The 17,953-nt window shown below is 38.3% G+C and overlaps 1 protein-coding gene across 5 annotated transcripts in view; it reads right to left on the bottom strand.

Annotated features, from left to right (window-relative positions):
- The window catches only part of Grik1 (glutamate ionotropic receptor kainate type subunit 1), a 378,892-nt gene that overhangs the window by 112,639 nt on the left and 248,300 nt on the right, over positions 1 to 17,953 (bottom strand). For all 5 annotated transcript variants that reach the window (XR_010048588.1, XM_063252525.1, XM_063252527.1 and 2 more), the window contains exon 4: positions 11,343 to 11,524. Coding sequence is in view for 4 of the 5 variants with exons in the window: in XM_063252525.1 (XP_063108595.1) it covers positions 11,343 to 11,524 (182 nt within the window). In the remaining variant the exon portion in view is untranslated. The remainder of the gene's footprint in view (positions 1 to 11,342; positions 11,525 to 17,953) is intronic.

Below are 17,953 nucleotides of genomic sequence, written 5' to 3'. Positions count from 1 at the left end.
AACTTCCGGACCTGATAATACGTTGGATATCTTGGCAAAGATTCTTTTTTGATATGATTAAATGACAGATTTTTGAGGTGGGGCAATTGCCCTGAATTATCGGGTGGACCCAAAGTAATCACAAAGCTCTTTATAAAAGGATCAGGTGGAGAGAAAGAGATGTGAAAATGGAAGCACAGGAGAAGGAACGAAATATGCATCCCCAAGTCATAAAATAAGAGCAGCTTTAGGAGCTGCAGAGGTTAGAAACTGGAATCTTCCCCAGGTCTCCAGAAGGAAAGCTCTCCTGTCAGTACCTTCACTTTAGATTTCTGACTTCCAGAATTGTAAAATACACACATTTTATGATTTTGAGGCACCATATTTGTGATAATTTGCTATGGTAGCAATAGGAAAACAATGCACCCCCTCTTCACATCTCTCCATGGCTGGGGTGCAAGAGAATGTTCAACCTTAGTATATTAACATCAAATGCGTGAGTCAGTAGGAAAAATTACTTTCATTGTTGTTCAGGGTTGACACATTTCTAAACACTGCATCCTTTACCTGTGTATATTAACCATATGTGTGTAAAACATATAAGTTAAAGGAAAGAAAGTTAGGGATTTTCTTTTCATTTAAAGACAGTGATGTACTGCCCATTTTGTCCTGTCCCCATGTTAAGTCATAGAAAATCAAAAGGCATTCCATAGTGAACTGGTGAGTAGAATCACTGTACTGCTTGAAGATGTCCTTCAGTCTTCTGTATAAGTTCTTTCTCTGGAGGTGTGCCCTGAGGGGCAGTGATACTAATTGGTATTCACAAATGGAGTGGAGAACACAGAGGTCCAGTTTATCTGCAGATGATCCTCTTAGAAGAGCCAGATTGTGCTCCTTAAAGAGTAATAACTGTTGATAACAAAGGAAGAAAAAACAAGATTTTCCATAGCAGGATGAAGTAGGCAAATAACAGAGTGTGAAATATATGAAAGATTACACGAATGTAAAATAAAACAAAACAAAACAAAACACCTCAATAGCCAGGGGAAATTGGTGGAAAGATCAGAGGCAAGAAAGAACATAATAAGTGAAAAAAAAGTTTTAACAGCAAAATATTGAACAAAATCTAGAAGCTGGAAGTAAAGAATACGTTATACATAGTATGATCTGTCTGTAGTATGTTTCTTTCATAATGGCAGAAATAAAAACCATAAGTTTGTCTAAAGATAACCTTTTGGAGCACAGATAGAGAGGTACAGCCACAAGATAGTACTAGTTTGATTTTCTAAAAACTATCAGGCTTAGGCAATAACTGTATCAGTATTTCTCTGTATATTAGAACTAATCAGGAACTTTTAAAATATACAGAAACCTGTCTCATTCTGAGGTTTATTTGTCTGGATGTGTTCTAGGCAGATATGTATTAAACCTTCTCCAGATGATACTTATAAACATCTGGATCTGATAACAGCTCATTTATGTTAGCCAGACATGTCTTTTAATACTGCAAGAGTAATAGTCATAACTACTATTTGCTGAATGCTACATGTTCATCATAGTAACAGATTCTTTCTGTGAAATTGAAAATGCTTTTTAAAGTCAATCTATAGATTTGAAGGATAAAGCAGTCATTTGTATAAAGACTCTATGGAATCCAGAGACCCAAATGAAAGTGTCTGGTTGTTTGGTAAAGGCAAAATTAGAACCACAGGGGTTTGAGCTTTATCTTTAAGGGATGCACCCATAAAGCCTAGAGAGTCCAATGAGTTGTCCATCTACTTTTGAAGAGTCCTCTTGCCCAGAGTGCTAGAACGAGCTGTGAAGCTTTCCCTACTGGATTTGCTCCAGGTTCTGAGATTCTCCTTCAACAATTCTCCTGTTGTGGTAATCTAAACCTACCCTGGTTTCTACTCCATCTCTTTAGATGTTAATTACATCCAGCTCAGTTGTGATTTTTGAATACTTTTGGTGTCTGGAAAAGCTTTAAGCTTCATAATGGATTCATCTTCCATTAAGAAAGGCTAGGGACTGCTAGGGACTGTGGGTCAGTGGCAGAGTGCTTGCTCAGCGTGTTTGTGGCTCTGAGTTTGATTCCAAGCACTGCAGGAAAAAAATTAACAGATTTTTTTGGGGTAAAACAATGCATTAGATTGATAGGTATTTTGGTGTACTAGATGTTTGTTAGTGGATACGAGGTGTGGAGGGCTCTGTGTGGGACACTAAGCAATGTGCTATATATTTTTTTCTTTCCTTTACTTTTACTTGTATTTTAAAGAAAAAAACACAGAAAAGAAAAACAAAGAAACAAGATACATACAAATAACAACTATAAGAAAAATTGAAAATCCAAACAATAGCAATATAGGCTTTCAAAACCAGATGGTAGCAATTTAATAATGGCTGTAATATTGCATATCATTCCATACTAAAATTGGAATGATACAAAGATTGGCATGGCCCCTGTGCAAGATTTCATGCAAATTTGTTCTGTGTAATGCCTGGGATTGGGGTACCAGTCAGGAATTTCAAAAACGGGAGGAGATGAAGTCGAATTTCACTAGAACAGTTTTTGAAGCTACATGAAGTCTAGATGGGGAAGAGGGAGGAAAGGGACTTCTGGCAGGGAGGTCAATCGTGCTGGCCCAGAGGGAAGTTGATGAGAAAACTGGTGAAAAGGAGATCAATTCTGGAGCATATTCAGAGGGTAGAATATCCAACAGTTGCATGATTGCATGATATTTCTACGTTTCTTATTACCAAGTAAGGGATCAGATGAGAAGAAACCAGTGGATTAGGGATGTGTGAAGAGGAAGATGGAAGAGGATAGGTCTGCATGGAGATTTCATGTCATGGGGCATGACCTTTATCAGATACAAAGACTTGGTACAGCAGGCTGCAGGAGCTTGGACCACTGTGGCGATATAGTTGAGGATCAATGCAGTGATGCAGAGTTAGGATCAAGAAGCACTGATGAACTCCAGCAGTTCTGCCTGAATGGAAGAGCACTAATAATGACAATGATAATCTATAGCATGTTGAATGTTTTATGCACCAGTGTTGTACTTTAGTGCTTTACAGCATTATCATGTTTGTTTCTCAAAAATAATCTAAGGAACATACTATTACATTCTCATTTTATCAAGTGGAAAGTAGCAGAGACCATGTGCTTTAATGAATGACCATCTCATCCAATAAACTGAAGTTCTTAAGAGCACTGTCTTCCCCTTTTACAGTCTTTGACACAAATGTTAGCTAAATGAATGGTGAAATTACCTCTCATAGGATCATAGGATAGCCTTTACCACAGAGAGGATCTGGTTAACACAGACAGTGGAGGAGGAGTGATCTTTTTGGAAAAGCCCTCCATTTATAAAACATTGAAAAAGTAGATGTGACTAACCCATTGGAGCTCTTTTTTCCTGCTTTGGTCTGTAAGCTTTTTGAGAAAAATCTGATAGATGCTTGGAGCTCTTTGCCAAGAAGTCACAGTCAGAGGCATGTAGACCTCCACAATTTTAAATAACATTAGTGTGCATTGCAGCTTAGGGCTTATGCCAAGTACACAGCCCCAAGTTCTTTTCATGATTTTTTTCATAGTACTGCTGCTTCCTTTATCAAGATGATTTTTCCCTATTTTCTTTTAGAGCCAAATTTTGACATGCCTGGAATTAAGCATTAGACCATTTGAAGTTGATTCTCAGTTCAAGTTGGAAAGCACTTTAGTCCTTCTCTAAATCTGCTTTTTGAGGTTTTTGAGAATTTTCAAATGAATATCTTGTACAATAAGGATATGGAAAAATTGCGCACATCTTTGGTAAATTGTTGGTTTTCTGTAGAGATCAATTAAACTTTGTACATCTTTAAATAACAGAATCCTATTTATGAACCATAATTTATAACTAAAACTATCTGCTTAGGGACTGTAAATAGATTTTAATATCAGCCTGAGAGAAACATAATTAGAAGGAGAATGTACTGTAAAAATAATTGTATAATATACTTCAAATTATCATCTAGTTAGTGTAAATTAACCACCATTGTCAGGGTTTATCCAGTGTAATGAACTTATCAATTAACAGGCTCAAAGACTATCAAAGGACTTGAAAAACTTTTAAAAAGACTATATTGCTTAATTAATTCCCTATTTCTTTGGTGATGAACTAAGCACAAGGCAAAATATAAGCTCTTTATATCTAGACACTAGTAAGGAGAGCTCAAAGCTGAAGGGGTTCCTGGTAAGATTTGAATCCAATAGTCCTATTTACAGTTGAGGTGACTCAGTTGAAGAAGAATCAGCAGACCTGCTCACAGTAGAATTCAGAGGATCTGAGCCACTCGGGCAATTAGGGCATCACAGTCTTGGTTTCAAATTTTAGCACTGGCATTAACAATGTGAGCTAGAGTCTCATTTTTCTGACCTGAAACATGGGATATTTTCAGTAGATAAAAAGGAACGTTCTAGTCAAATGCACACTATATACCAACAGTAGTTATTAGGTTTAGGCAAAAGGTAGAATTTGCAACTGGATCTCTCAGCCTTCAGCCTAAGATTCTACTCTCAATCTCTTACTAGTTTAGAAAGTAATTTCACAGTTTCAGGACAGTGATTAGCTATGTTCTTATAAGATTCATTTTCATGGTCTCTTTTTGCTTTTAGGGGACAGAAATTTGGAGATTTGGTGTTATGTTTTCACCCTTGTGTTTCTGTCACTGTTATGGTTTTGGTCAAGAATGTTCCCCAGAAAACTCATGTGTTCAGAGGTTGGGATTTTAGAAGGTGATTAGATCATGACAGCCATATTCATCAGTGGATTAATGTACTGAACTCATTATTAAACTTATTACTGGGAGGTGGGGTCTAGTTGGAAGAGGCGGTTCCCAGGTTAGAGACCTGGAAGAGTACATCTTCCTGACTGGACCCTCTGATACTCTCTACTGGACCCCTCCCCCAGAGCTTCCTACTTTGGAGCTAACTCCTTACGGACCCCATCCTCTAAAGACCACAAGCCAAAAGAAACCACTTCTCCTTTAAGTTGTGGTTCTTGAGCATTTTGTCCCAGCAGTGAGAAAGTGGCTAAGACAGTCATCTTTAATTAATGCTCAACAAATAAAGACTAAAAGAACAAAATTTTCTTGTGTATCGTTGTCATATTCTCTACTTGGACATGGGGTTACTGACCTACTACACAGCATTTCTGCAGACCTTAAGTAAAGCCGGGTATAGTTGAATGTTTGAGAATAAAACAACATAACTGCATGCAGGAAATACAGATCTAATGGAAGAGTCTTTTAGGGTCAACTACTACAGGAATGGGTGTCTTGTGCATAGCAATATTAGAATAGGATATATTTTTCTTTTAAAATCCTGAGATAAGCTTTAAATCTCACTGCTGCTATTTACCAGCTGTGTGATTTGGTAATGCCATAAAATCTTTCTGTGTTTTTACAGTCTCTTGGGTACAGAATTTTCTCTTACTAATTACACATGTGATTAACCCATTCAGCACAGTGCTTGGCATGTGGCATATGTTCCATAAAAAGCAGCCATCAGTTCTTCTCTTGAAAGGTTTTATACTATTTTGTAATGTTTGATACTATTGTATGTGAAGGTGTGCTCAACTATTTCAAAGAAAGAGACATTACGGTAGCTACTGTTAATATTGGGTCGTCTTGTGGTGAAGTACTGTGTTGCTTACATTGTTCTGTTCTGATCTGCCCTGTTCTGTCCTCTTTTGTCTTAATCTCTTTAAAATAAAAAAATTGAATCAGATATCTGGCTTATTTTACACAGGAACAATTAAAATGACAGAATTAAAGATCTGATGTATTGCACACAGATTAGCAACCTCTTAGCACACAAAATGTAACAGTGTTTGTCTTGGTGTTTCCTATCCTGGGAGATGAAGACTGATGAGTTCTCTGTCCGGTGGAACAATGGAGTGACACTCTCAGTCACCTCAGTTTGCTCTCAATACAGCCAGAAGGCACAGCTCACGTGACACAAGAATCAATACACAAAATTATTTGATTTATCAGTATTGCCATTATGTTTCCTACCCAAAGGAAACCAGGCATTAAAAAATACATTTTCTCCTGGCCTTGTTTCTACATTAAGTGAAAGAGAACAAAAGAAAAATGTAAAAATAAAAGTAAGAGCATGCAAATGTTGACAGGAGAAAGTGCAGTATAATTTTACAAAATATGTTTATATAAATGTGTTATGGAGACTAGTGACTCAATTCTCACTTAATATTTGCTGCTTCAAATGTTGTGAGGATTTAAAAGACCCCCATCTGATGCATTTGTACATGTATCAGGGGCCCTGAGTGAGAAATAGTGTGTTCATGCTCATCCACTGGCTGCTTTCCAGCTTAGAAAATTGGCCGAACCCCAATGCCGCTCCCCTATTGGATGGAGCACCACGGGGTCCCTACAGTCCCCAAGAGAACCATTAGCATGCAGGCTACCGTGCTAGAGTGGTGATTCGCCTGGTCAATCCTACTGTAGGATTTGAAAGTGACTATGCAGCTCTCCAAAGAGCCAAATTTGTTTCCAGGTGTGCCATTATGGCCTGAAATGGATTATAACTTCTTAGTACTATAGGACTTCAGGGCTGAGTGAAATTTTTCTTTTGAGACAACAGAGGTACTGAAGAGCAACTTGCCCAGATATGCTTGGCACAAATGAAACTACAGCATATGGAGTAGGATGGAAAGCAAGTGGCTTTGGAGATTATTTATTAAAAGCCTCCAGCACTTATTCACCTGGCAGAGTTATGTGGAACATGCACAAAGTATCAGATAATGTAGCACAGGAGCTGGTAAGGATTAGGAGAAAAGACAGAGAAAGCGCTATCTTCTTAGAGCCTGCCATTGAATAAGGCAATCTGTCTTAGTTATAGACATAATTATTAAAAAACTAAGTAGAGTTTGGAGACTTTGTAAGTAAAAAATGTGCTCCTTTTCTTTCTCTCAAGAGACAAATGCAAAGATTTAGCTGAGGCCAACTTTGGGGTAGAGTGAGGTTCTGGCTTGGCAACTGCAGGTGCAGGAGCTGTGCTGCATGGCCAGGTAGACGGGACACCCCTAAAGTGAAGCAGCCGAGACTGGACATGGCTCAGATGGCCACAGAGAAAGCGAGAGGCAGCCTCAAGTCATATGAGTATTGTATTAGGTTTTGTATTAAGAGCCAGTCAGTACATAGTAGCTTAAGTTATTGTTTAATCTGAACTTCAACATTCAAATACATCACGGGTTATCATGTCAGTGGGAAGGGATGGTTTCGTAACACCCAGCGCTATGCTAAGCGCAAGTTGTGAGTCTGCTATGTAGGGTTTTACTGTTCTCCGATGCATGCTTTAAGCTCATCTCTTGTTAGTCACTGCCATCATGGAGCAGAACTCACTGTGAATCACACTGTTTGGCTGATGGGCAGAATGATGGGACCAGGAGGATGTGGACCTGAGGAAGAGGGACCTTCCACACCAAACGCAGGTGAAGGACAGCAGAGCATTGAAACAGGCTGCAGGGAGCATGAGATTTAAAAAGGGACCTTGGGACCTGCTGGTTGCCAGGACAACTCTCCATCTACCAAAATGCACGAAGACAGTTTGTTCATATGACAGCTCTGCTTCTCTGCAGCCTAATCAAATCTTGACATTTGAATTTCAAACTAATTTTTGGGAAATAACTTTTCAGATTCTCATCATATAGCACTTGTTCAATGTGAATGGAAATAATTACTTTGCCGAAGTGATTAGCATGCCCAAGAGTAAGTACAGACTTTTTCTCCATTTTTTTTTTTGCTTTTAGATAAATGTCAAATATGTCCTTTAAAGTGCATTTAATTTCTTCTTTTCTCAAGCATCATTAAAAAGTGGGAAAAAGTGTTGAAAGTGGAGGTCAGTGACAGGAAATGTGCATGAAGAGAAAGCCAAGATGACCTGGCAGAGAAAATATTTTCAGGAGTGATTTTATACACAAAATATAAAAGCCATTAATATCAACCTCATCCAATGGAGACCATCCTCTTCCAGACTTTTCTGGTGGCATCCTTTACAGTGGTGGCATCTTTTAGAGTGGGTACCCCTTCTGATCAAGGATACTTCTTGACAAAGTGAGACCCTGGGCTATGAGATCAGTACGGCTCCACAGAAGGAAGGGCCACTTAATCTACACGATAGGCTTGAATCAAGACTGTCCTATGCGAGGCTCATGTGTTCAGAAGCAGAACTTTTTGAATCACTGGACTAGTGCAGCGATAGTTTCAAAGCTTAATAGACTATACAGAGGTAGGGCCTGGCTGAAGTAGATCCCAGAGGGTTATAATTATTGTCCCCAGCCCCCCTCTGTCTTTACGTCTTCCCTTATCTGTTTGCTCCCCGGATGCTACAAGGTAAGCAGCTTTCCTGCACCATGCCATTCTACCATCATTTCTGTCTCGAAACAAGGTGACTATGGACTGAAATTTCCAAAATTGTGAGCCAAAGTGAAGCTTTTAAAAGTTATGTATGTCAGGTGTTTTGTCCCAAGTAAAGAAAAGTGACCGATACACTGTGTGAACTTCAGTCTTTTCCATTCTGAAGTGAGCTGATGGAAGTTGGGGTTGCTTGAGAGTGATGCTGTGATAGTGCGCGGTGCCAGCTACCTTACTCCATCTGCTAAGACCCCTAGTCCATGAGGTAAGTCGCCCTCTTTGCTTTGCCTTCCCTTTCCTTCCTTTCCCTATCTTTCTCTATCTTTTCTCTCTCTGACACATTGAGGGCACAGTTGCAGACAAGTTCTCTGACTCTTCCTGCAGGGTGTTGCCAGGATAAAAATCTTAAAAATGCACAATATCTTTTTCCAAGCACATCAACCTCTGGAAGTGCAAATGAAGCCCCCTTAAGACAAGTTGGGTGTGACTTCTGCAGTGACTACAAGAGCAATTACAATTTCACATTTGATACAATAGGGGTCTCCTGATGCAAACTCCTGAATCCCTCTCTCTCTCAAACTACCTATAGCTTCTCCATCTAAAACAAACCCTAGACAAGCAGTCTGTCTTGTCTGTTTCATTATCCTCACAGATGACCTCACCACTGAAATATTTCAAAAACATAAGCATAGAGTGAAACATTTGACAGAGGGCAAAGAGAAAAATGTTTGTATAAATACAAATGAAAAACTGAACTAATCCCACTCTCCATACCTGCACCAGATGTTTCTTGGGTGAGCGTCTCTAATGGTTTTGTTTTTGCTTTGTCTTCTGAATTCTGTAATTCCTAGATATTAGGAAAGAGCACTTCTATCCAAGGAATGCTATAGTCACATTTATAACAATAGAAGGGAAAGTCTAGACTCTTTCCGCATGCCCACTAAGCACTTCTCTTGCTCACTCTATGCCTGCCTTCTGGGAGACAGGTGAATCCAACGGGTATCTAACAAAGAGAACTCATGTTAGCAAATTACTCTCTGGAATACAACAGACTTCCCCAGCCCCCACTGTTAACAGGCTCCTGGAAGGGGATGCTTCTGTGCGTTTTCTGGGTCACACATAAAATCTGGTTGTTTTTCTCAGCACTAATCCACACTTGGCTACATACTTTAATCAACTGTCTTAAAATTCTCAAATGAAGCTATAAGATAAAGGAATGTGCTGGCTGTACTTATTTACCTTTAAAATCCTTTACTTGTTGGCATCATTCTTTCCTAAGAGTTGATTATAATACCTAAAGATTTCTTACTGCAGTTATAATCCAGAAGTAAATAACAAAAGGTCTTCAACCTAACCAGAGGGTCATGGGTAGAGAAAGCACTGGATGTGTGACACTGAGAAAGTCATTTTGCCTCTTGTGAAATGGGAAGTTCAGATGCAGTGAACTGCTTTTAACTGCAGCTTTGAATACTCTGTGCCTCTGTGTTTGCTTTTCTGTTGCTGCAACAGGAAACCCAAGGTGGGCGTATTTTAAGAGGAAAGACCTTACTGTTTGGGGGCCTGCCTGTCTAGGACTGAGAAGTCCTGTTTGACCACTGGTGATGACATCCACAGCAGGTAACGCCACCATCATAACAAATGTGGGGGAAGAGATCAGACTGAGGGAGAAAGCCAGGTAGATTCTGAGACCAAGTTTGCTCAGTGTTGTAGGAACTACATAGTCAGGTCTGACGAGAACTATGTTAGTCCTTCCCAGAGGTGGCATTTCCAATCATCTAATCATTCTCCATTTGATGCTACCTCTTAAATTTTCCACTGTCTCAAAAGCACCCCACAAGGGAAAGCTTACAGTACTTGAAATTTTAAAAGACACACTCAAGCTCTACCCATACTATAACAGATTTTAAAAATAAATTTTCATGTAATTGTCCAGTGGATAATAGAGCTATATGGTCAATTATCTTGGCTATGTACTCTCTATGTATAAAATGATTGTCCATTTCCAGTCAACAGAATGTCAACCTTGGACTTTCAAAACTAAGGGATGTAATGTTTTCCCTTCTTTCAGAGAAGAACATTGGTTTATGTGACAGTAACTAGTTAAATATAAAGAGATGTCCAGCAGACCACAAAAATATTACTTAGATGTTCTCTAAGTTAAATTCCATGCAGTTTTTTTCCATACTCTATCTTAAACTTCTCACCAGACTTTCCAGACATCCATTGTTGTTTAGGTTGTGAGTAGAGTATTCCAGTCCCAAATGTAACCCCCGGAAATCTCTCCAGACGTAGCCAGAGATCCTGGAAGCAAAATCACCCTATGCCCTACATTTTCTAATTCTGAATTTTATTTCTTGAAAATAAGACAAAGTTTTCAGAAGTTACTACTCTGATATTGCTCTGATTATTTTGAACATTACCAACTTCTTTCGTCTACATAGGATTTTTTAATAGACTGTTTCCACCCACATTATCTGTGGAGATTGAAGCATAGCAGTTCATTGTCTATGACACATTGGAAAAAAGAAACATCTTTCCTAGGATTCTTTTTGGTACCTCCTTTTTACTGTATATGGAATCCTGCCTTTTTGAAAAAAGAGCTCTTGCCATGAAGGATGTATTTAGGAAAAGTCGGGCTTGTGTAAACAATGTCTAGTTCCTTCTTTTCAAAAGGCATAAGAAAAGGAGATATTTAAATCACCTTGAAACATTATGCCTCTCCTCTGCTGGTAGACCCCATAGATATCATACTACATGTACACCTAAACACTTACCTAAACTAACCTAAGCCCCATAGTTCATTGAAAGGCTTCAGCAATTTTCAGATTTTTGCCTTAAATGTGAGTGCTACAGTTTATCATGCTGCACTAAAAAGAAGGGGGGGGCATTTTCAAGGAAAAGAAAATAACATTTCCCCCACACTTCCACTTCTTCCCCGACCCTCTTACCTGTTTAAGGATTTCAGCTGCTGTTTCATGTGAACAATCAAATATCACATAGAACTCCTTGCCCTTCTTCATCTCCTTGAGTAAAGGCTTAGCATCTTTATTCCCAGAGGGCAGCTGGCGGATTTTGATTTTAATGTTGTATCTGGAGGGAGCTTTGATGAGTTCTTGCAGACGAATTAGACCTAGAAAATGACAACCAATCATGCAACAGGGACTGATCTGTATTGTTTATCGCCATTTACAGTTAGACGCATATCATTCCCAAAGTGTATCAAGCAGCCACCTACCTAAAGGTTACACTATTGACTTTCCATTTGTCATTCCATTCCTCTTTCTGCAATGGATTATACTGATATTTTCCCTTTGGAGGTATGTGTGGCTAGGAAGCACAATTTTCTCCAGTGCATTTTGAATTTATTTAAAATGAAATCGTCCTCTCCAGGTTTCAAGCAAAAGTTTGGTAAGCAAAAATTTGCTTGAAGTTTCTAAAGGTGCTTTCTTAAAAAGCCAAAAGAATACAACAGTTCCTTGGGATTGTTGGCTTTTGTAAGCTCATCATTAAGTATTTATACACAGCATTCTGTTTAGCAGCTAAATGGTTGGGCTGCTTTATTATAACCTTTCAGTGCTGGACATTTAATCTGTTCGTAAATGACTCACTGTATTTCTTGCTAATATGCTTAAAAGTTGAACTGTAAAATCCTTATTGGATTAAAAACGCTATGAACTTTTAGAGATTATCATCATAAAAGCAGAAAAACTTCTTTAAAAATTGACCACTGATGCTTAAAAAGTGGGCCCAGTTGACTAGCTTAGCAGGGAATGTGTGCTTTCCCACAACGATGGATCCATTGAGGTGCTCCATTCCCTGATAGCAATGCATTAGGGGTAAAGGTAAACAGCCACACAAACCTCCATCTGATTTACCATCATGTTAACTGCTGTTTGCTGCACTGTACGATGCTATGTTTCACTCAAGGGCTCCCATCACATTGGAAAATTGACTTTTTCAAGTATCCAGTGTGGTACCATTAAGATTTTTCAGCGTCAAGAAATCAATGAGGAATCACAAGCACTAGGAGTGTTGGGGTGGCCATTATGATGCCCTGGTGCAAGATGTCAGAGGGACACCAGCTATTTTCAGACTTGATGACTTTTTTTTCCTTCTCTTATTTTATTTAACTATTTCTCTCCAGAACTTATGTTCCTTGCTGTTTAAATGAAAAGCGTTTCTCTAATGCCATGAGTAGGTTTGAGTCTTGAGTATTGTACAACAAATTTATGATCCTGCTTTTCAGAGTCAAGAGGGCAGGGGCAAGGTGGAGATTGTTGTAGAACCATATCATGTTTTGGCATCCATCATCCTTTTAATTTCTGTAGACAAAGTGAAATTGTTAGAATCATAGCCTTCGTGAACTCTTGGTACTTTTCAAATTACTCATGTGGTTGAAGACTTTCAGGTACCCAAAACAAGGCACTTGTATTATTACTTCCAAATTCTCTTATCCTAAACCCCCAGTGAGTACTAAACAAAACATAACATAACATAACATAACATAACATAACATAACATAATAAAACAAAAGAAGCACACAGATTTGTACTTTTGGTACTTATTATATTTGTTGATCCTTTTAATAATTTTATGAAGCAAGTGTTATTATTTGTATTATTTCAAGGGCATAAACAAAAGCCCAGAACAATGAGGTAACTTACTCAGGGTTACAAAGACAGTTGGGAGGGGCCACAGATCAAAACTGTAATTTGAGACCATAATGCTCAAGTGTATCCACTTCACTATTCTGCCTTATGAAAAGAAGTTGCCACTTCCAGAGGAATAGATACAATTTAGGATTATTTGATGAGATGGAGAAAATATAGAATCAGGGATGAATTTTCCTTTCTTTTTTCCCTAGGCTTCCTACTTGACAATCACATACATTTTTTTTTTTTAACTTGAGCATGACCACAAATGAGAGCTCGATGTGGCCTTTAAATAAAATGGAAAAATATTTTAAAAGTGCATTTCATATGCTGCAATGAACTGCTCTTTTGTTCTTTGCTGAGTGGAATGTCAGTTGGAAGAAGGTCTTCCAGTCCTGAGGATTTGCATATACTCCCCTGGCATTTAAAGTTTATGTGCATTTTCTCATTTCATTCATTCATGTTTAGGAAAAAATATTTCCAGCATGTTCATTAGATCCCAAGCTCCGTGCTAAGCCTTGTAAATCAAACACATCCCTGTGTCCTTGCAGCCCATGGAGGGTTTTCCTGCTGTAACTCTCATGAAGAGGTTGGGGCATCAATCCCCACTTTATTTAATAGATTAGGAGATGAGGCTCCTGTAGGTGGTGTAGCTTGCTCAAGGTCATGGAGGTAGAAATGGCAGATTCACTGCTTAAGTCAAGTCTAGCTCCTGTTACTAAAGTAGAGCTCTTTCCACTAAATCAATGTCACTGCCTGGTTTTTGGATTTCAAGATAAATAATTGAATGACGGATGCTTTCTACAAATAAATTACTGTGTAAGTAAATAGACAAAGAAGCATTGAACCAACCCAAAATATGGGAATTTTATTAAACATATGAGGCCATTCACATGCGTGCTTCCCCTTCCCAATAAAAGTAAGCAGACTTTCTCATAGTTGTTTCATAAAGGAAAGTAGATTTAATAGGAAGAGCGGAAAGGCAGGAGCAATTCAGTTTCTGATTGGAATAAATTTATCTTCAGGAAAAAGGTGTCATGATTGCCCTACTCTTGTCATTTGCCAGAATGCAGGTACATTGGCTTAGGAAAGGGAAGGAGCAACAGATTTAAACATTACAGACCCAAGTTGTGAGAAGAACAAAGAACGAGGAACAACAATTTCGCATTTGCTTTCCTGGAGCAATTGTTTGCTTAAGAAAAGTCATTCTGGTTTCATTAACAAATGATGTAGAATTTACAATTCCAAAAGCTGTTTTTGTTCCCGGGAGACCAAAGTTAGAGAAAGCTTTCCTTTTTGCATTTTGATTTTCCAAGCAATCCATCTATCATTTACATTTCATCATACTGAATAGTTAAAGGCATTATTTGTTACACAAATAATTACTTCAGGGAAAGGAAATTAATGCGGTGCAGCACCTCCTTTTGCTGCTCTTTTTCCTGTGTTCTCTGCCAGCCTGAGGAAGTGACCTGCTCCAGCCCCACTGGGACTCCAATTGCAGAGAATGTTAGCAGTGCATGTGAAGCTGGAAAGCTTCCGTTTTTCCAGCCCACTGGAGAGGAGGGGCTTCAAAAATGAAATGCAGGTCAAGAGAAACACAGACAAATTCAAGTGGGTAAGGTTCTACCATAAAACTGATCTAGTCTGGACTTTTCAAAAAAGGTCAATATTATGAGTCACAAAGGAAGGCTGAACTGTTCGGCACCAAAAATACTAGAATGATTTGACCACTAAATGCAATGAGTGATCCAGCACAAGTAGCAAAGATGGAATGACGTGCAGTATATGATTCCATATATATTTAGGTAGCACTACTGTTTCATCATTTTTAAATTTCCCACATTTCATAATTATATTGCAGTAGTAACAGGGGAGGTATCTGTGGGCTAAAACAGTCATAATGTCTATGACTTACATTCAAATGGCTGAGCAATGCTACTACCTACTACTATTGTTATTGACCTTACAGTCATTTTTACCACGCAAAGAATGATTGGGCATTAAAGCAAACATGGTCAAATAATAACAAATGCTGACTCTAGACAAGAGTTTACTGTACACTTAAATTTTCCCTGAGTTCAAGTGTTCCTAAACAGAGAGAGGAAGCTTGTAGATATAAAATAATCTCATAAAAGACTCCTCCCCAGCCCTTCCCTGAGGAATGCAATTAGAAAAGCACCTTTGATTCGGAAATGCTTTGGAGAACAGCCTGTTTATTTTACGTAAGTTTGAACAAGGCTTTGCCTAAAGAGGTAACTTTTGAGAATATCTGAATGCTTGCTTTGACTGCATATCTTCTTTGTGTGCTCAGATGTGACACAGAAAAATGCTGGTTTGCATGCATATTGAATAACCTAGGCAACAGGTGGAGCATATGGAAGACAAATGGATCCCGCTGTTTCCAGAGGATGCTTAGAATTTCCTCTGGCTTCTCCTTCAGCTATAATAGACCTTGCTATTTACACAGCCTCTTTTGTGAAGTATGTTATATGCCTTATTAATAGCTCAATAAACCCAGAATATATCTCTGAAATGGATAGGTGTCAGTGCTATTTTACATACAAGAAAGTGAGGCACAGGCAGGTCAATTGTTTGGAGTGACCCAGAAAATGAGTTGCAGATGCCAGGAACTGGAAGCAACTTTGGAGGTCAAGCCCCTACTTGATGGAGGAATACCCTCCACACAGCTGCTGCTGAACACCTCTCCTTGTTAGAAATTCTCTATTTTACATTGCAGCCCAAACCGTTTCCGAATAGCTTTAGTTATATTTAATGAATCTGAGTTCAGAAGAAAAGTACCTACGTTTTCTTGAATCTTAATCCAATTCCCGGTTCATTAAGCCACATGAGTGGGTTTGATGCTGTAAAAAGCAAATGTAATAAACCACTGGGACCCAAAGATCAGATCACAAATTTTAAACGTTAATTTCCTCCTCAGTCGAACTTAGAAACATGCAAAATGGCATTTCACAAACTTGTTGATATATTAATGTCTCCAAATCTAATAGGATTCTTAAGGAGATCTATGCATAAAATGTGAATCCTCTAAAGGATAGAAAAATCAGAACTGAGAAATGAGATATGGAAATGGAACTAGGGAAGGAATTACCTGGGGTGCAAAAAGCGGCATTATTAAGTGGAGATCTTCATACATATGATTTTTCAAAAGTACAACAAAAAAAGGTTAGTCGGAAACTTCCTTAAATAAAAAATATGTCTCTTGACTGCAAAGGACCTCATAGAAGAGTGTAGCCAAAGTACCTGAGATTATTGTGTTTCAATGAGTTCCACCATATATTTTGGTACTGAATTCCAGGTAATATCAGTGGTAACTAAAACTAATATACCTGGTGTACAGTATCCAAAGGTAAGTCTCGAGCAGAATTCGCAAAATTTGATTAGAAGGTCAAAGGACCGGGGTGGGGATACGGGAGCGAGAAAAGAGTGAAGTGAGAGAAAAAGGGATGATCATTGACTGCCTTGTTAGTATTCAGTAGCAAGAATTTCCCATCTCTCACTTAAATCAGGGGCATAGCACAAAGGCACAGAGCAGAAGGGCTTTGAACAGCACCAAGTGAGTATAACAACCCCGCCAGGGGCACTGTGATTGCTGAAAGCAGAGGATTCACTGATTGTTTTATTCAGCACTGATTATGTACAGAGTATCTTTCATTTCGGCTGCATTAGCCATGATAAAATGTTACTTTCTATTGATATCTAGTTTTAGGCTTCTTTCAAAAGTCTTGGTCCAGTATTTTCTATTTTTTTTTCCTTTTGGAGAAACAGGAGGAAATATATTAGATATAATATTCTCACTTGCTATTTAAATGTAGCCATAAAAGTAGCTATTTCATTTATTCACAGAATGGTTGAGCACATTTAATGAGTCAATTATCTAAAAGAACTGTGCATGACACACTGTCAGTACTCAAGAATTTAGTTATTGTTGTTTCTGTGGTTGTCATTCCTCTCGTGATTACTCACAGGATTTATCTTGTTCAATGACTGACATTTTTATGTGTGTTGATGTCATTTCAAATTAATCTTCATTGTAAAGCTCTGAGACAATGTTCGTTATAGTGACTAATAATTATATATTATAGACTGTATTTTAGGCATCTGATGTTGCTATGATGTATTAAGTAAAAAAATTACTTAACAACACCAAGGTACAAGAGGAAAGACACTTTCAAGGGCTGTGTTTCTTCAGCACAGGACTTGAGGCATCTGTCTGGGACTCCCCCGAACTCATACATGAACTGACTAATCTTAACTCCATGTAGATATCTAAAGATATCTTAAATGCAAATTTAGTATATTTATAACTGAATTACTGATACCCTCCTTATTCTCCTAAGCTAGTTCCAACTTTGACCTTCAACTCAGGTGATGACAGCTCTTTCTTTTTGACCCAAGCTTAAAAGATTAGAGTTCTCTTTAGCAACTCTCTCTCATCCTACACTCCTTCAGGATATTATATTTATTATTAAGGATTTAATTCTCATTTTTTAGTTCACAGATATGAATTCAAACTAACCTGCCTGACTGCCACCACAACATTAATATTTTATAAGAAAGGAGCACAACCTCCCTGCTCTTATGCAAGGTTTAAAAATAAACTTAACATATGGCACTCAAGTCAGAGGAAAGCAATGTGCAGATTGAAATACTGAGCAAAACTTTGCTATTTCAGAGGAGTGGGAGAGAATACGCTTCCTACTTTCTTGTTAAGCAGGTTAATCTGAGGCAAGTTTGAGCAATCTGAGATAACTCAAGTTTGTCGGATGTTAAATCCCTCAATTCAAAGTCTATGTTAAACAGATGCAAAGGTCGGGATGGATACACAGTAAGATAAGATAAAAGAGTTATCAGATTAAAGGTAACATGCATGCAAGCTGGAAACATCC

Source organism: Cavia porcellus, unplaced genomic scaffold, assembly GCF_034190915.1.
Source record: "Cavia porcellus strain 051 isolate PalLab524CR breed Dunkin Hartley unplaced genomic scaffold, mCavPor4.1 scaffold_7, whole genome shotgun sequence".
In the NCBI taxonomy this organism is placed as follows: domain Eukaryota; kingdom Metazoa; phylum Chordata; class Mammalia; order Rodentia; family Caviidae; genus Cavia; species Cavia porcellus.
Note: the sequence above shows the minus strand (reverse complement) of the source record. Positions and strands in the feature narration are given on the sequence as shown.